At 45.0% G+C, this 19,976-nt stretch overlaps 1 protein-coding gene across 5 annotated transcripts in view; it reads right to left on the reverse strand.

The window, feature by feature from the left end:
- The window catches only part of FAM13A (family with sequence similarity 13 member A), a 156,014-nt gene that overhangs the window by 75,594 nt on the left and 60,444 nt on the right, over nt 1-19,976 (reverse strand). The window contains exon 1 of one of the 5 annotated variants that reach the window (XM_028743574.2): nt 2,108-2,480. The exons of the other annotated variants lie outside the window; for them this stretch is intronic. Coding sequence (XP_028599407.1) covers nt 2,108-2,136 — 29 coding nt within the window. The 5' untranslated portion in view covers nt 2,137-2,480. Of the gene's footprint in view, nt 1-2,107; nt 2,481-19,976 lie in introns of those variants that run through there. 5 annotated transcript variants of the gene reach the window in all.

Below are 19,976 nucleotides of genomic sequence, written 5' to 3' on the forward strand. Positions count from 1 at the left end.
CCGTACAGGAATGCTATTTTCCTAGAGAACACATTTCCAGTTGAGTGTTCCAATGGAGAGATATGAACTGCTACACTGCTCAGGATCCCCAAGAGATTAAATGGAGGCAGATGTTTCTCATGAGCCAAAGCTGTTCAGTTACAAGAGTGGAGCAGCAATTCTTGGAATCAAAGACGGAGCTCTCTTGAGAGCGACTATGGTGTAAAGCAGAGTTGGTCTACTTGACAGGGGCAGAATTGTCAAAGTTTACTCAAGTCAGCGTTAATGAAAGATGTTTGGACAGCAGGTTTTAATGCTTTTTATTCTAAGTGTAAGGACAAAAATTCCTATAGGCTCAGAAAAGATATGTAAGCAAGCAGTATTATTAATATCGCAATGAAGTTCCTTTTATTTTCTAGATGAAGTCAGCACACTAGATTAAACCACACTATTTATGGCACAAACAGTTTTTATAGGCAGCCATAAGAGGACTCAGAAACTATTACGATCCTGTTAAAGCTTGAAATGGTATTTATACCTTTCCCTCTTCACAGACCTGGCAGCTTGTCTATAAAAACCCAGCTTCAAAATAGTTTTATCGTATTCTATTTTGACATGAGCAAGCATGCCCTGTCACTCACTCGCCACACAGAGAGAGAGAGCGGGGGGAGAGGGGGGAGAAGCTGCTGGCCTGTGTTAAATCATCAAAAGCCACGTTTTGACTGTCCCCGAGGCAACTCTGAAATAAAATCATTGCCCTGAAAACTCTACACAGATATTTCAAAAAGCAAGGCAGCATTCCTAACCCGTTGCTCTCCTTTCACTGTAAGGATGCATCACAATAAGTACTGTTTAGGGCACTTCAATCCTGGACAAGCCTACTCAAGAGAGAGAGCTCACTTACAAATTACATGTGTCTAAGACTGAAGTACAAAAGACATGTAAAGGCACCTCAGCAAGTCAGAAATAGAGAAGCAAATACATTAAAACACCCATTTACTAGCAGACGACAACACTCCTTCTCCAGCTTTTATCGAAAACACTGCCCTAATACAGGGGTCCTCAAAGCGGTTGATATTGACCCATGGGGTCAGTGGGACTGTGCAAAAAAATAAAAATAAATCTTTTGTAACCATGAGTCTTGGGGGGGGGGAAAGGCATGAGCATGTACAGAGTGCACCTCTCATGCCAGTGAGGAACCTCTGCATTTAACATAACAGTATTCTTTATTTATTTTTACATTTCATAAACCTAGCAATGGTGACTGATTAATAAATGTTGATTATATATTGATATTTCTTGACTTTGCTTCATTGACATTCCTAAGAATTTGGGCTGGGTTCGAAGGCAACTTCACAAGCTTATCATGGGCTCAACAAACTCAGAATTTTGGGGAACTTTGCTCTGTACAACATAATATCTCAACTTCCTATGCAGGTTGACTCAGGAGCAGTGCTCACTGTGTTCAGTAGGATCTGATCCCAGGTAAGTTAAGACGATTGCAGCCAAAATTTATTTGGGTCCATTCTGTAAAAACCAGTCTGCTGCTTAAATCCTGAAAATCCAACTATGTCCATTTTCCCACGATCTGGTCCAGGGGAAAGAAAAGTTTCATTCTACACTAAACCAACCTGGAACAACCAGAGAATCTAAACTTGTGACACGTGGTAGAGAAAATCTGTGCTGTTATTAACATTTAGGCTGCAAGTCAGTGAGGCTTAATGGCTCTTACTTCTAAGTAGACATGCCTACGGTGTTGCATGGTTAAAAATCATGGAATTAGAGCAATATGTATAACCATAACATAAGCAACCTTTTGGGAAAATAAAAAGCATATAACCTGGGTATATTTGCAGTGAGTTATTATTCTACAGCCTCCCTAGACATGCACATGGTGTCTATTTTGGGCGGCGGCGGGGGTTTGCTATAAAGTATGCAGAATTCAAAGATGCAGTATTTCTGCATTATTGCAAATGTATCCCAGCAAGATCAGAGAAAAGAAACTGTTTAGCAAACAGCCTGAGCAGATTAACAGGCAGCTGGGCAGAAAATTACCCAGATCAGATCCCTCCATTTGAAACATGATCACAAACAAACAAACAAACGACGAAACAGGAGTTTTTTTTACCTTTGCAGAGACATGATTTCACAAGCCATTCCTGAAAGTTTTCTCTGAAGGGGAAACTGGGAGCTGACCTCCTTTACTTCTTCCTCTCTGCACTGCACCGTAGTCTCGGGCTAGCCTAACACAAATCTCTTTTTTTAAAACCAAAAATAAAATAAAAATCCCTGCCCGCAGCCAGCAGCGCTGAAGGCTCCAACCCGTCGCTTCCTTCCTGCCTTGGCTCCGGATTCAGTGCTCTAAAGCTACCGGAGACATTCAGAGAGACACGCTCTCTCCCTTTGCAAGCTGCGATTATTTACCGTGCGCGAAGGGAGAGGCTTCAGGTTTCCAGCCCGCTCGAGGTCTTCCCCCTTTTTTGTGCGCCCGTGCAAAGAAAAATATAAAGCCACCCTCCAAGTTCACTTTGACCTTTTGTTCCCGAGGAAGCAGCTGAAGCATCCAGCCAATCAGAAATAGCAGCGGGTGACAACCAGTTCAGGCTGCTCGGTCGTCTCCTCCTCTCCTCCTCCTCGTAGGCGCGTCGCCATCCCGGGTAACTTGAAACTTTCCCCAACAATTCCGCCCCGCCTGTCAATCAACTGCGCCCAATGGAGCTTGAGAAGCCAGAGAGGGAGGCGATAAAACAGGGACTTTCAGCACAGCATGGGAGGAAAAAAGAGGATGATTTGGGGGCCTTTGCACCCCTGCAAGTTAAAAATAAAAAAATAGGGGGCTTGTTATTGACTGATGGGAAAGTGGGGCTGGGGGAGAGGAGTGGAAAACCCAAATCAGGACGCCGGAATAAAGCTGCAACGACCGGTTTCCTCCTGCAAAAGCATCCTACGTGCTCAAAGCCCCATCGCCACGGTCTGGGCGATGGGACTTCGCGCGCCGCATGCAGCGCTTTTGCTGGGCAAGCCTCTCCAGACATCACGTTAAGCACGTCTCTGTCACTTATTCATTTTGGGGAGGGGAAAGAGCAAGCAAACCAGAGCATCTATCCAGTGCACTGGCACAAGCCCCTCGGGACTTTTTTAGGGAACAGCAAGCAAAAGTGTCTTGGGGAACGCCTTGTTAAAGACTAGCAAAGAATTTATCGTGGAAGGCAGAAATGAGGGCAAGTGATACTTGCCTTCTTGATAGTAAAGGTAAAGGGACCCCTGACCATTAGGTCCAGTCGTGGCCGACTCTGGGGTTGCGGCGCTCATCTCGCTTTACTGGCCGAGGGAGCCAGCGTACAGCTTCCAGGTCATGTGGCCAGCATGACTAAGCCGCTTCTGGCGAACCAGAGCAGCGCACGGAAACGCCATTTACCTTCCTGCCGGAATGGTACCTATTTATCTACTTGCACTTTGACATGCTTTTGAACTGCTAGGTTGGCAGGAGCAGGGACCCAGCAACGGGAGCTCACCCTGTCGCGGGGATTCGAACTGCCAACCTTCTGATCGGCAAGTCCTAGGTTCTGTGGTTTAACCCACAGCGCCACCCGCATCCCCATCAAGAACCCGTGTGCCCATCAAGAACCCGCGTTCTTGATAGTAGTCATGGGCAAAGCCAGGGGCCGGGGGGGGGGAGCTGGCCCCCAAATCAAGCAAATAAATAAAAGTAGAAATTGTAGAAATATTTTAACAGATTTTTCTGAGCACTTGGGTCCAAAGAAATTAATTTAAACAAAAAAATGAAAAACTGTTGTTGAGACATTTCATTCTGAATCTGCAAGAGAAAGCCGGACAGAGGATGTTGTCAGGTTGGTGTCCTGCCCCCCCCCCCCTAAATCCTGGCTACGCCCATGATTTGCAAAATCCACAAACACATAAGCCCATCCAATGGTGCTGCTGTTTTAGGTTGGGATTCAATCATGGGCACATTTGAGATGCTCGAGTAAAGTGTATTCCGCGACAAACCCACTTCCCCTCAAAATATTTTTTCTTTTTGCAGGAAGGGAAGTGATGGGTAATGCGCTGGAAGGTGTGGGTTGGCTGCTGCTTGATGCAACATGGTGCGATCTCCGCAGAAACAAATAAGAATGAACGCACGATAAATAGCCCACGTCATCTAACCTCCCTGCAAACTTTGCGCAAACAAATAAGGACAAATGCTCGATAAACACTGTCGTCATCATTTATGAATCACTTCCAAGGAAGCATCTTGAAGCAATTTCACAATGCAATGGAAACACATATAGAACAAGTGCATGTATCAACACAATTCTGAATGAACAGACTGTTGTTTTTGTGGCAACAGACTAACAGTTGCCTCTCTGAGAAGTATTTATTTATAAACATAGCCCTTCATAATATCTCCCCAGGGCGGGATAACCATAACTTTCTCCCCTTGCAAATGAAGTTCATAGTTAGGCAGCAATCCTATCCATATTTACATAAAATCCAGTCACAAAAGGTGTGCGCAGTACCAGCTTCTTATCAAATTTTGTTTTGTGTTTTTGGGGCACTGGTTATTTCATAATCATTTTTGTTCTAGTTTCCTTTCACGTGTTTGTAAGAGGGTAAAAGTGGTTTATTGTTTTCATTATTGATATTATTGTTGTTTGACGGTGTTGGGTAAATTTTATTATATATTTTGCACTGACTGTGGTTTGTTTGTTTTTTAAATTCATTGCTAAAATAACCAGGTTTTGTCCAACAAAGCCATCCTGTCCGCGTAAGGACTTCTGCTTGCACAGAAGAATTCTCCCCTTTCCTCTCCCCACAAGCCTCCAAAATCTGTTCCTGGAGGGTTGGGGGAATCCCCAGAGCAGATTTTAAGGAGTGTTGCGAGGAGGGGGGGAATGGAGGGCAAGTTCTGCTGCACAAATGGAAGCCCTTGCACGAACAGGATGACTTCATTGGATACAACCCTTTATAAACAAAGTGTGGAAGAAGAAAAAGAAGATGGCATTCAAAGGAAAAAGCGGGCAATTAAAGGAGCAAGGTTTCAAGTATATATATAAATATTAAAAACGAACTGTTGATATTCAGATAGCACATTCTCCCTTTCCTTCTCTCTCACACAGTGGTAATGCACCCAGCTGGATACATGTGCACATCTGTAAGTGATTAATAAAACCTAGAAACTTCTGCTCCTTTTAAGTAGATACTGGAAATCACGTGATTTACTTGACCAGCCAAATATTTAATAACAGCTATTTTCTTTTGTGAACTGGCCCGAATAATTCGTTACTCCTTAGTTCTGGACTTGTCAGCGACATAATAAATAAGGCATGTGTGCCTGTATACATCACTGACACAACCCAGGAGCATGGGACATGCAGAGGGAGGTTTCCCATTGACAATCCTTCATATATTTCCTAAACAATACAGTGGTACCTCAGGTTAAGTACTTAATTCGTTCCGGAGGTCCGTACTTAACCTGAAACTGTTCTTAACCTGAAGCACCACTTTAGCTAATGGGGCCTCCCGCTGCTGCCGCACCGCCGGAACACGATTTCTGTTCTCATCCTGAAGCAAAGTTCTTAACCTGAAGCACTATATCTGAGTTAGCGGAGTCTGTAACCTGAAGCGTATGTAACCTGAGGTACAACTGTAATGCCAATTTACAGCTGTTATTGACACTACTGTATCATTCTTACAACCAGTTATTGCATCTCCTGGTCACACTGTGTACCTTATGCATGCTTTCTTGAATGTCTTTAAAATATTCTGATACAGAGTATTTCTTAATATTTACAGGTTTTTTGTTGTTTTTTTAAAAGTCTCAAGGTCTGATTTTCATTTTAAAAAACGAAACAAAATTTGTGTGTATGTGTGTGTGTGTATGTGTGTACACACACATGCACCCCCCCTTGTGTGTATATGTTAATGGAATAAGGAAAAGCTTTGTCTTTAGACATCCCTGTAAGCAATTTGCTTCAGAATTACCATATTTTTTGCTCTATAAGACTCACTTTTCCCCTCCTAAAAAGTAAGGGGAAATGTGTGTGTGTCTTATGGAGCGAATGCAGGCTGCGCAGCTATCCCAGAAGCCAGAACAGCAAGAGGGATTGCTGCTTTCACTGCACAGCAATCCCTCTTGTTGTTCTGGCTTCTGAGATTCAGAATTTTTTTTTCGTGTTTTCCTCCTCCAAAAACTAGGTGCGCCCTGTGGTCTGGTGTGTCTTATAGAGCGAAAAATACGGTAGTTTGGGGCAAACTCCATCAAACCCTGGAGGGATGCAACTCAATTGATATTTCTGTCATTTCCCCCCAGATTCCTGGCAGTTTCCAAATTTGCCCAGCCTATCTGGCTGTTCTTCCCCTTATGTGCCTGTAACGTTATAAAGACCAACCTTCCCCAGCCTGGTACTCTCTCCAGATGTTTTTGGATAGCTCCCATCAGTCCTAGCCGGAGTGGCCATTGGCTTGCTGACTGGGGATGATGAGAGTTGTAGTCAAAAACCTCTGGAGGGTGTCAGCTTGCGGGAGACTGAAGCAGGCCTATATGAAGGGCCCCCAACCAATAGATCCATGGTGCCAATCAATTATTGGAGAAGGGGGTGAGTAGAAGGGATTGCTTAGGATCAACAATCGAGTGGCATGGTCAGAGATTTGTTGGTTGATACATGCACCTGTGAATCACTGGCTGCAGAACTACCTGTCCCATTAGACTTTTTTTGGGTTAGGTTAAAATTCTTCTCTCTCTGTTCCGAATAGAAACTGCAAACCTTGTGCCATTTAAAAACTATTAGCTGTGGCTGGTCCTCTGAAATAAATCATCTTGTGACTTCTGTGCCAAGGAACTATGTTTGGCAGGGATCAGTAAATGATCCCAGGCACTAGTTTAGGGGGTAATCTACAGCCAGGACCTTCTAAAGTATGCGTTTAGAGCGGTGAGTTTGAACACAGGCCATGTGAATTAAGCGGAGTTTTTGAGGTCCAAATGACCCCATCAAACATCAGATACAGAAGCTTACGGCTTCTTCCTCTTGAGTTTGCCTTGCAGGCAAGGGAAACGCTCCATTCAAAACATAAACAGTGACCTAGAATGCATGCTGCTGTGGCCTTGGGAGGACAGAGTACAGAATAATAGTAGCACATAAACAGATGCTGACAAACTGTGAAGTGTCTCGGTTTTAATGTGCCGTTAAGCTGTTTGTTTAATGATTCTAAATATTAACAGTCCAGCTGAGAAGTAGATCTCAACCTAACGATGCTTTGGCTGGAGTACTACACAATGTGGCGAAGCGGAAAGGTTCTTCGGGGGGGGGGGGGGAGTTATGAACCTAAAAAGAGCCCCTTGGGATCAGGCAAAAGGCCCATCTAGTCCTGCATCCTCTCCACACAGTGGCCAACCAGATGCTCACGGCAGTCCTCTTCTACTAGGCCTTTGGCTGATTATATACGCTTTTAAATGCGCTTATGGGAGGAGGTGGCAGAAGGGGGGTTATTGTTTCGTTTGGGTCTTGTTTTCACTGTGTATTTTGTGTTTTTATCTTGTATATATAAATATACAAATAAATGGCTGTGAACCATCCTGAGATCTGTGGATGAAGAGCAGTATAAATAAAATAAAATAAAATAAAATAATAAAATAAAATAATAAAACAAAACAAAACAGAAATTTCCCATGGGGTGTATAGGGTGTTAGGGGAGGAGGAGTAACTTTGTTGGGGGACACGTCATAACAATAATTAATAATAGTAAGATTTATTTATTTATTTATTTATTTATTTATTTATTTATACATGCATACCCTGCCCTGGGTTTCCCCAGCCACTCTGGATGGCTCCCAATAAAATATTAAAAATACGATAAAACATCAAACATTAACAACTTCCCTCAACAGGGCTGCCTTCAGATGTCTTCTGAAAGTCAGATAGTTGCTTATTTCCTTGACATCTGACAGGAGGGCATTCCACAGGGTGGGTGCTACTACCGAGAAGCCCTCTGCCTGGTTCCCTGTAACCTCACTTCTTGCAGGGGAGGAACTGCCAGAAGACCCTCGGAGCTGGACCTCTGTGTCCAGGCTGAACGATGGGGGTGGAGATGCTCCTTCAGGTATACTGTTTCTTATAGGGTAGTTTGTCCACCTTTGGTCCCCACCCTGAACTCAGCTCTCACCTGTGGCTCCTAGAAGCTGTTAGCAGGCGACAACAGCCACACCCCAGGAAGGGCTTTGACTGGCCAGCTAAACCAGGTGAGGGTAGCTGATGGGTCTCAAACCCTTGGTGAGTTTGGGACTTCTTCTGCATGAAAAGACAGGCTGCAATGGATTAAGCGGGGGGAAAACCAATGGTGGATCCAGTGGTCAAGAAGGCGGTTTCTATAAGTGCTGTAGAGGGAAGTGAGGGGCAGATGGAGCTTGTCAAACTCACAAGGCAGCCCATTGAGGAGAACTCAACATACACCTCTGCTGCCTTGCAGGCTATATCTCATGAGGATGGGAAGATGGAGTCAGCTATGTGCTGTGCAGGCCAAAATCTTGCAGAGGCTTTCTAAGAACTGATGCAGAAAGAGCACAGGGGAGCCTGGAAAGGACATTTCTGATGTCCAGGCATGAGTACAGTTGCAAATGTAGCCAAAACAGCACTACCGATCCACAAGACAAGAGGTATTGCAGGGGTGGGTGAACATCAAGGTTTGCAGAAATAAAAAAGAAAAATCCATGGATTCCAAATATAGCCCTTCCATGCTAATTAGTCTTCTCGTGCATCTGTAACAATAATAGCTATTGCCCCAAATTAAATGCAGACAGGGCTGATCAGGATTGGGAGAGAAAGTGGCGTGTGCCAGAAAGCTGCCTAGCTTCATTAGCCTAGCAGCCAGTACTATTATTATGTAAGACATTAATTACAGAGGAAACCAGAGACATGACTTCACTTTTTAAAAATTATTATTTCTAACCTTGATAAGCTAGCGAAGTGCATACATTCTTACCAAGCGGGCAGCCCCAGCGCCAAACTGCAAACCCAGGCACACTTACATCTTTCCAAAATTGGGAATCTGCTCTACGTGGCAATATTTTACGGCAGAACATGAACATTTACTTTTCTTTTATTGCACAAGCCCCTGTATATCTAGAGCAAGCCAGTCACCGGGTTTTGCAGAAAAGAGAGAGCACGAAATGGTATTTTCCATTTAATCAAAAACAGAGCACTGAAATTTCATCTGCAGACTCCTCCTGAGTCTTCCATCGCTTCCTAAAGCAAACAAGCCTGAGGGTGATAGGATATTAAACACCACGTATTTACTTTGAAATCAAATTGCCTTCGTATTTCCTCTGTTCTATTCATTTTAATGTTATAATCTGGAAATGCTACAAGCGTTTCCCCTCTGCTCTTCTTAATGCCAGTTTTTACAAAAACGCACAAGCCAGGTTCAGGCATAATAGTTTCCTGCTATGAGAATGTGTCAAATTGAGCCTCAGGTTTGCACATTCTCCTTTGTGCATGGAAAGAAAGAAATTCAAAGCTTCCTTTTGCGATTTGGAGCAAACTGCAGATTCCAATGATGTCTGAATATGGGAAACTGTGATTTGGACAGATCAGTTACATATGCAGCAAGCCATGACCTGAAACAACAACTTGATCCTGGTTTGATCCTCACTGCCAGATTGTAATATTTGGTATCCATTCCCCAATGCCTCCCTTTACTGATCCATAACAGACTGGACACCTACAAACCAATAATAAAACCAATAATAAAAGAACTAAGGATTTCAGAAAATTAAATGCTAGGCTGATACCGTCCAAAAGTTTGCCGTCTTCCCAGTATGCCACCAAAACTGTCTAAATAAATTATGTAGCAGTTTCCTTTCTTCAGAAACATGAGTCACCAAGCAGAGACAGAAAAGCAATTTCTAATTAGGATACGGGGGAAATCTGATTTAGCTGTGCCCATGTGGTTTGAAATAAAACTTGCTGATTGACAATACCAGCAACGCCCCCCCCCCCCAATTTTGCCCCAGCCAAGGCTGTACCTGCCCCACACCTGATGTGATACATGTAGACCAGGGGAAGTGTGGCTGGGGGGGGGGGGGAGGCTCATTAGGCTTGCGGGATAGAGTTACCCATTGCTGCCTTGAAGGCAAGTTAAGTTAGTAACTAATTATACTTGGCCTGAAAAAGAGTGTGAGTGAAATGGTTAAATTTAAAAGACTTTAGCAAAACTGTATTTAAACTAAATGATCCAAGCATGGACTATAGAGACTGGCTCAGATGGGACACGTAACATATCAGGGAATCTGGAGTATTGGCTTCACCCCAGGAAGCCGCTTCACACCTTCTCTATGAACTAGAGCTGGGAGATATATCAATACATCATCTAAAACTGGTCTGAAGTCCATATCGTGATACAGTGGTACCACAGGATGCAAACGGGATCCGTTCCGGAGCCCCATTTGCATCCTGAACAGAACGCAAGACGCGCCTGCACGTGTTGCCGCTTCCACGCATGACGTCATTTTGACAGTCTGCGCATGCGGCGAAACCTGGAAGTAACGTGCTCCGTGACTTCCGGGTCGCCGCGGAGCGCAACCCGAAAATACTTATCCCGAAGTGTATTTATCCTGGACACGGGTGGTGCTGTGGGTTAAACCACAGAGCCTAGGACTTGCCGATCAGAAGGTTGGCGGTTTGAATCCCTGCGACAGGGTGAGCTCCTGTTGCTCGGTCCCTGCTCCTGCCAACCTAGCAGTTCGAAAGCATGCAGTGCAAGTAGATAAATAGGTACCACTCCAGCGGGAAGGTAAACGGCGTTTCCGTGCGCTGCTCTGGTTCGCCCGAAGCGGCTTAGTCATGCTGGCCACATGACCCGGAAGCTGTCTGTGGACAAACGCCGGCTCCCTCGGCCAATAAAGCGAGATGAGCGCCGCAACCCCAGAGTCGGTCACGACTGACCTAATGGTCAGGGGTCCCTTTACTTTACCTATAACTGTATTGGTTTCCTAATTTTTGACCTGGCAATATATCACGAATCACAGTGTGTGTGTGTGTGTGTGTGTGTGTGTGTGTGTGTGATGCAAGAATCACAATGTGGGGGAAACCATGAGGCCAGCCAATGTCTCTACATAGCTCCATCCTTATGTCAGACATCTCAATATATCAGTGTATTGCCAATGTTTAGCTAGTGGTAATATCATGATGTTGAAAACCAGATATTGCCCAGCCCTACTATGAATGTGACTTTGGTGGTTTCCAAGCAATTTGCAGCTATTATAATTCGAAGCTTTTCCTTCCACCAAGAGCCTATGAGACAAGCTGAAAAGCTGTCACTTTGTTTCACTGACTCATTCTCTGCACTCATGTGTAAAGACGAGATACCTACAATTATGTGAACATCTCAGTCCTCCAGATTATGTAATTCTGCCGTCAGTCATCTGGAAGAAGGGCATTGCGTACGACTAGCCAGCTGCAGCTCAAGTTTTAAGGAGCACAGCCAGTAAATAGCTGTTTGCATAGGCTCCCCTGGAACTTGTGTGTGTCTTGGGTGGAGCTGGACGAGAATACATTGCTGGTCAGCAACTGGCCTTTACGGGAGTTGACACACCCAGCGTCAAAACGTGTTAATTTTGCCACACGCTGGCCTATCTGACTATTTCTTGGCTCCCCAGAGGAGGCCTGGCAGCAAGTTTCTCAAAGGGCTTTCTGGGAACATATCAAGTTATTAAAAACTGTCATTCAATCTGTCAGGGGAACAGCATATGGAACAGTTTGCTGGGCCCTTTCTGGGACTGCTTCAACACACAAGGACACTTCAGATTCCATTTCCCCTTGTATTGTCACATCCAGCCTTGGGGTGATATATATAGATACAGCACAAAAAAAGGTCAGAATGCAAACACAAATATATATATTCAATTTTTGTGTGTGCCAATACTCATCAGCATGGGTTTTTCTGGGGGTGGTGCACACTCCCCACCCTGGGGTCCTAAAGGTATTTATTTTTAAGGACCCAGACAAATGCAAATTAATAATAATAATAATAATAATAATAATAATAATAATAATATATTTATAGCCTTCCCATCTGGCTGGGTTTCCCTAGCCACTCCAGGAGGCTCTCAACAGAATATCCAAAGGTAACTATGGGGTGTGGCGCTCATCTCGCTTTTCAGGCTGAGGGGAGCCGGTGTTTGTCCACAAACAGCTTTCCCGGGTAATGTGGCGAGCATGACTAAACCGCTACTGGCGCAACGGAACACCATGACGAAAGCCAGAGTGCACAGAAACACCATTTATCTTCCCAATAATTCGGCAACAATTTATTTACTTGCACTTGTGTGCTTTTGAACTGCTATATTGGCAGAAGCTGGGACAGAGCAACGGGAGCTCACCCAGTCACGTGGATTCGAACTGCCGACCTTCTGATCGGCAAGCCCAAGAGGCTCAGTGGTTTAGACCACAGCTCCACCCACGTCCCTTCTCCCAACAGAATATAATAATAATAAAAATGATAAAACATCAAACATTAAAAACGTCCCTGAACAGGGCTGCCTTCAGGTGTCTTCTGAAAGTCATCAATAGTTGTTTATTTCCTTGACATCTGATGGGAGGGCGTTCCACAGGGCGGGCGCCACTACCAAGAAGGCCCTGCCTGGTTCCCCATAGCTTCACTTCTCGCTGTGAGGGAACCACCAGAAGGCCCTCAGAACTGGACCTATGACTGGACAAATCATAGACCTTCCCTTACCTGGTCTCAAATTATTTATGTGGACACACATGGTCACTGGTACAGAGTATTGTCACCTCTTTGTTTTTTGCTGCCCAGGGCAGCCAAGACATGAAGCTTTATCTCAGCCACACACACACACCCCATCTGCAAAATGGATGACCTGCTGTAAGGATGGCTGAAATAATCTACGGCCTAGTTCTGATGACATGTTAAGCCAAACCAAACCTTGGCTTGGCCCAGCACACTGTGGATCAGGGAGGAGCAAAGCTGCTGAGAGAGCGAGCCAAGGTTTAGCTTAGAGTGCCAGGGGAACCGGGCCTATGCGAGGCACTCTGTAAACCTGAAACGGGCTATAAATACTGTTTTCTTGGAACTGGGAGTTGCTTGACCCTGCCTGGCTTTTGGCCACAGAGAAGAAGCTGCTATGAGCAAGAAATGGCGCTATGGCATTTCTACACAGAGGTGGCTGCTTTTCTAGCCTGTATTTAAAAGGGTACAGACGAGCGCACCACAGGTTTTGGCGGTGCTCCAGTTGATTTAGTCAGACTTCAAATAAACCTAGCCTAGAAAGCGTCTTTGAAGCTTTAAGCCAGTGTTTTCAACATGGCGCTTTCAACAAGGGGTAGTCACAGCTGGGAAGGGAATCACTGACCCCTCCAATTTCCCCAGTTCACACTGCAACAAAGCTTGAAAAATCTTTCCATTTGCCACAACAGAGTGCTTCCTTCAAGTGTAATTTCAGCAGGGAGAATAGCATGGGGTGGATGGGGCCCCTTTGGGTGCTGTGGATGGCTTCTGCGGGTGCATATTCACCCATGGGTGCCACATGGGCGACCAATGGATTGGACTCCCTTCGGAGAGATTTTAAGATGTGTTTCAGTGAGGGCCAATGGTGAACATGGCCTCCATCACTCACCTTTCAATCTCCAAGTCTCTTAGAAACCAATAAAAGGAAAAGCTGTTTCGCCTCAGGCCCTGAGGCACACTGATGGAATTGTTCAAATTGTAGACACAAGTACAATCTCTCTAACTCGGTCCCTGCCTTGATTAAAAAATATTTCTGCCATGTCATGGGAATTCTCAGGTGAACTCCTTTGGCAAAGGCAGAAGGCGGGCTGTGCATAGCTCTCAAAATCATTTGTAGCTGTGGCAGAACCAAGACTGAGATCGCGTAGAAAATGATGCTTATTCAGAGCTGGTGACCTCAACTCTTTTGAGTCTCTTTCCCACCCACTCCATAATGGGAGATGTCCGAGAAATTGTATCTGGAACACAAGCAATGAATCAGAAAATCAGAGAATTGTAGAGCTGGAAGGGACCACAAGGGTCATCTAGTCCAACCCCCTGCAATGCAGGAATATTTTGCCCAATGTGGGTCTCGAACCCACAACCCTGACATTAAAGAAAGAAACGTTTCTGCAAAGCCCTGCAACACCAATTCACTTATTTCTGATCACTTCTATTCCACTTTCCCAACTAAAAGATAGCCAGAGGGTCTAGTTGTTTTTGTTTTTTTTAAAGGGGCGATAAAAAATACAGTGGTACCTCAGGTTAGGTACTTAATTTGTTCTGGAGGTCCGTTCTTAACCTGAAACTGTTCTTAACCTGAAGCACCACTTTAGCTAATGGGGCCTCCTGCTGCTGCCGTGCCGCCGAAGCATGATTTCTGTTCTCATCCTGAAGCAAAGTTCTTAACCCGAGGTACTATTTCTGGGTTAGCAGAGTCTGTAACCTGAAGCGTCTGTAACCTGAAGTGTATGTAAACCGAGGTACCGCTGTATTTAGAAAACAAGAGGGCAACAACAACAACAAAATCTATCAGCCAACAGCTCAACTATAGTTCAAAATTTTTAATTTTCTATTTAAATCCCTATGGAATAATTAGAAATAGAGGAGATGGGGCCTTTCTCAGGAAAGGCGTTCCACAGTTTTGGGGCCAGGACAGAGAAGGCCTTGTCTCTCACATCCACCCGCCATGTCTCTGTGGGGGAGCAAGCAACCGTGTCTCCAGTGTAGATCTCCATGTTCAGGTAGGTTCATAGAGGATGGAATCAAAGAATTGTAGAGTTGGAAGGGAACCCTGAGGATCATCTAGTCCAGCCTCCTGCAATGCAGGAATATGCAGCTGTCCCATACGGGGATCGAACCTGCAAGCCTTGTATTATTGGCACCACGCTCATATGATATCCTGGATTACAGACCTTGACTGTAAAATTAAGCCCATAAACAAAGTGTTAGCCAATGAAGATGGCTTAATACAGGAGTATTTTGACCCAATGGAAACTTCTAAGCTGCCATTAATACCCACTTCCAGATAAAAACAAAAGCCATTTATTCGCTTGATCAGTAATAACACCACACATTGAGACAAATACTATGAACTTCCCAAACAGTTGTTGATGACACCAAAACTGGTTGTGACACAATACCCAACACGGAAGATTGGCAAATCCTAATGGTAGAATATCTACAGCTAGCGAAAGCGACAGGAAGACTAAGAGGCCAATCAAAACAAAAAGTCTATAACGATTGGGGAATCTTTAAAGAATCTTTAGAAAACTATGGAATAAAAGGAAACATCTTGGCAGAATTAGACTGATCCCTGTATTGTATAAATATAAGTTTGTAGGGAGGTAAAAAGAAATTATATAAGAAATATGTAATTGTGCAGTGTAATGGATAGATAAAGTACAGTGAGATTAATTGGAAGTCAGTTTTAAATATCTTCTCTATAAGTGTTATAATTGTGTTCAGTATCAGGAGTATATAAGATGATAATTATATTAATCTTCTTGTATCTTATAGTGCGGTGGTTTGTTTGATTTTTCTGTTATTTGTTTGTTTGTTTGTTTGTATGTTTGTTTACTTGTATGTAAGTCTGCTTTCTCATAAATGTATTTATTTTAAATTAATAAAGATATATATATATATATTTTAAAAAACAAACTGGTTGTGACTCCACAGGGAAGAGAGAGATGAAGAATAGAAAGCATGGCGTGTATTGTAGCAAGGTGGGGACCAAACCTGTTATCCAGAAATTATAAAGAAAGGGACAGGAAACAAAGCAATGAGTTTGATTGTGCCATTATATAAAGTTATGGTGTGCCCACAGATAAAAGTTACAGCTTTCCAATGTAATAAAGGCTACTGTGCAGCAGAATAAGAAAAGGACAAATAAAATGATTCGACCACTTTCCTTAAGAGACAAGTCTAGGTTGAACCCTTGAATGACAAGGGAGTCAAAGGTGTGTTAAAGGAGGAAAAGGAGCTTGCAGAGAAGCGGAATCCTTTAATCTGTCTTCACGACGGAAGATACAGAGCAGTTCCCAGTGCCTGAACTAACTTTTGCATGAAGGGAGTCGGAGAAACAGATCTCTGCACAGAGCTGGAAATGGTCCAAAATGATAAAAAGTCTGGAGCAACTCCCCTAAGAGAAAAGGTTGCGGCATTTGAGAAAATTCAGAGAAAAGACAAGTAAGATTATGGAGAAAGCAGACAGAGAAAAGAGTTTTTCTCCCTCTCTCTTAAAACTATGGAACTCCCTCCCACAGGAGCCAGTGATGGCTAGCAGCTTGGATAGCTTTCAAAGAGGACTGGACAAATCAGGGAGGCCAAGACATTCTGTGGCTACTAGTCATGATGACTAGGTTCTACCTCCACAGTTGCCAAGAATCACAGGTGGGCCATTGTGCTCAGGTCCGGCTTCCAGGTTTCTGTGGTTGGTTTCTGTGGGAACAGGGTTCCTTGGTCTGATCCAGCATGCAAGATCCTGTGTTCTTATGCGAGGCATTCTTAAACAGGTGTCTGCCCAATGACCTTGGTAAGCCTGCATTCAAATAAACACATACGACGTCCGGTGTGAGTTAGTCGCTGATGCCCAGGAACAATCAGTAGCCTTCCGATGTTCTCCTGATTGTTGACTTGCATTCGGTGCCTTTTAAATTTGCAAATGCAAGACCTGCAGGGATTGTTTCCACTCGGGAGCTGCTCCCAAGCAAAGTCAATCGAGGCTGAAAGAAGAGCTTGCCGCCATCACCCATCAACCTGTGGACCTCCATAAAGTTTGGGGGCTCCATCTCCTATCAGTCCCAGCCAGCATAGTCAATAGTCAGAGGTGATGGGAGTTGTGGTCCAACTGGATCTGGAGGGCTTCCCTGAAGTAGCTTCCCTTGAGAAGCTGCCAGTTAATAAGGAACCATCATGTGACCCGAACCAATCTAATGGAGGAGATAGCTTCTCTCGCCGTCTCTCCCTATGCTTTAGGCCCTTGTTGTGTTAGTTTTTCCAAGCTGACTCACTTCATTTTTTTAAAAGCACATTTGTCTCCACCCTCCTATGCAATCAGCCCCATTCTGTATCCCATTGTGGGATGCTGGCACTGCGAAGGGTGTTGCATAACCAAACTTTGAGAAAGACATTCTTCGAGGGAACAGGCAACAAAGGCTCTTGTGATATAGGCTCTGAGGTTGCTGTTTTTCTCCTCTGGATGTCTGACTGCTGGAGTACTGGAGAGACACAGCTGGTAGTGTTATTTCCCGCCACCCCCTCCGAAGTCCCCCCCCCCCATAGTGCAAAACCGAGTCCACAAAACATACAAAAAGGTTCAGATGATCCGAAATTTGCTAACTACAAAATAAGGGCACAGCCTACGGGAGCAAGACTGTTCAGTAGAAACAGAAGATGCCTTTGCATTGCATTTTACCTATAGCTGATGGCTGCCGCTACAGTGGTACCTCGGGTTAAGTACTTAATTCGTTCCGGAGGTCCATACTTAACCTGAAACTGTTCTTAACCTGAAGCACCACTTTAGCTAATAGGGCCTCCTGCTGCTGCCGCGCCGCCAGAGCAAGATTTCTGTTCTCATCCTGAAGCAAAGTTCTTAACCTGAAGCACTATTTCTGGCTTAGCGGAGTCTGTAACCTGAAGCATATGTAACCCAAAGCGTATGTAACCCGAAGTACCACTGTACATGGTTCACATCCCTCGTCAGTTACAATGACCCTACAATGACCCTGCGAGGTGGGTTAAGAGGTTGTGATTGGCCCATGGTCACCCAGGTCCTACGCAGACACCCTAACCACACCACCACACTGGCTTCCTTGCATACTTCTGCTATGGGAGCAGATTAAGTAGGTAATTAAAGAAGGAGAAAGCAAAATGTCATTTAGAGCAGTGTTTCCCAACCGGTGTTCCGCGGCACACTACTGTGCCGTCAGACATTGGCTGGTGTGCCGTGGGAGGGAGGCGGGCGAGTCGGGCGGTGAGAGGCGGCGGCGGCGAGGATCCGCGTCGAGCCGGGGGCGGCTCCGCGGTGGTGGTGCCGAGCGGCGGGGCAGCGCGTGCAAAAGGGAGGAGCGCGAGACAGCGGAGGAGGAGGAGGCCGGCATGTCCGGGCAGCAGCAGCAACAACAGCAGCAGCAACTCCCGGCGACGGCTCCTCAAGCCCCGCCGCCGCCCCCTCCTCCGCCCGCTATCGCCGCCACCACCACAACAGCCGCCGCCGCCTCAGTTGCCGCCGTCCCTCAGTCCCTCGCTCTGCTGCCTCCTCCCACCCCCAAAGCTTGGAGGTTCCCCGGCAAGGGGGAGGGAAAAAACTTTCACTTTCGTGCGTCCCTCCCGGCGTGACGCTGCGCGCTGACGTCACGGGGCGGGGCTTTAATGGTGGTGTGCCGTGAGATTTTTTTTCAGTAAACAGGTGTGCCGTTGCCCAAAAAAGTTTGGGAAACACTGATTTAGAGAAGGGTCTGAAATATTTTCCTTGAATCCTTATTCAGGATTGTTTTATTTGATGTTTTAGTGTGCTGTCAACTGCTTTGAGATTTTTAAAAATATAAAACGGTATAGAAATGATAATAATAATAATAATAATAATAATAATAATAATAATAATAATAATAATAATACAAAGAAGCTCCACTGCAGAAACAAAAAAAGGGGCCTAGACATTCCACTGTGGAAACTGCAGCCTAGGTTTATGGTGTCATTTGGTAATTAGTTTATATATCTGATTTTCAAACACTGCACCTATTGCCCTGTCCTGTGAAAAGGACAGGACTGTTTGAGTGTTGCAGTATCCCTAGGAATTAAGATACACCCACACACACACCATCCACCTTGTTTATGACGTTGCTAGAGGACTGCGAACACAATAAACCCTTTACCATTGGAACAGGAAGCTGTATAAGTGAGGCTGAGAAGTACAGCATTGGCACAAAAGCAAAGCTTCACTCTGGAAACATCCAAGCATACCTGCAAGGTGACACAGTGTACTTCCCCTGGCAAATACCCATGGCAGCGCGTACTGCAATCGCAAAATCTCTGGCAGAATACACCGAAAGAACATAAGAGCCTGCTTGCTTTCTCACCCTTTACCACTCAGCTCTGTTCCAGCAGAACTGCAAACTCTACACAACAGCTATGAGGTTGGATTATTATTAATTGGACTTGTTCATCGCTTGTTACACAGACGTCTCCAAGTGACTTGCAATGTATTTGAAAGCATAAACATAAATGCACTTTAACGTTGAGGCGTCCATGCAAAACCACAAACAATATATGTCTAAAATAACCCCCACATCCTCATTAACCACTGGGAGCTTGGCAGCAACGACATGGAAGCTAGTTTCTAAGAGTGTTGTGGCATTTTAAAGGCTAACAATTTTATGATAGCATAAGCCAGTGCGGTCCAACTTTTCATACCAGAGTACTTTGATTCCTCACTTCTCCTTCCCAAAGCGGTAACTACACTTTGGAAAGAAGGACCCTGTCAGAGCCCTTATGCCTCCTTCACAAAGCCCAGCACCTCGCTTACCTGTCTTTGGGAAGGCAGCATGAGGGCTGAGTGGGGTGTCAAATGTTGCTGTAAAGGTAAAGGGACCCCTGACCGTTAGGTCCAGTCATGGACGACTCTGGGGTTGCACGCTCATCTCGCTTTATTGGCTGAGGGAGCCGGCGTACACTTCCGGGTCATCTGGCCAGCATGACTAAGCAGCTTCTGGTGAACCAGAGCAGTGCATGGAAACGCCGTTTACCTTCCCGCTGGAGCAGTACCTATTTATCTACTTGCACTGCATGCTTTCAAACTGTTAGGCTGGCAGGAGCAGGGACCAAGCATCGGGAGCTCACCCCGTTGCAGGGATTCAAACCGCCGACCTTCTGATCAGCAAGCCCTAGGTTCAGTGGTTTAACCCACAGGGCTGCCAAAAAGGTCTTGAGGGCCACATGAGGCTCTCGGGCCATGTGTTGGACCACCCTGGCATAAGCTTTCATGAAACAACAGTCCACTT

Source organism: Podarcis muralis, chromosome 9, assembly GCF_964188315.1.
Source record: "Podarcis muralis chromosome 9, rPodMur119.hap1.1, whole genome shotgun sequence".
NCBI classification, from domain to species: Eukaryota; Metazoa; Chordata; class Lepidosauria; order Squamata; family Lacertidae; genus Podarcis; species Podarcis muralis.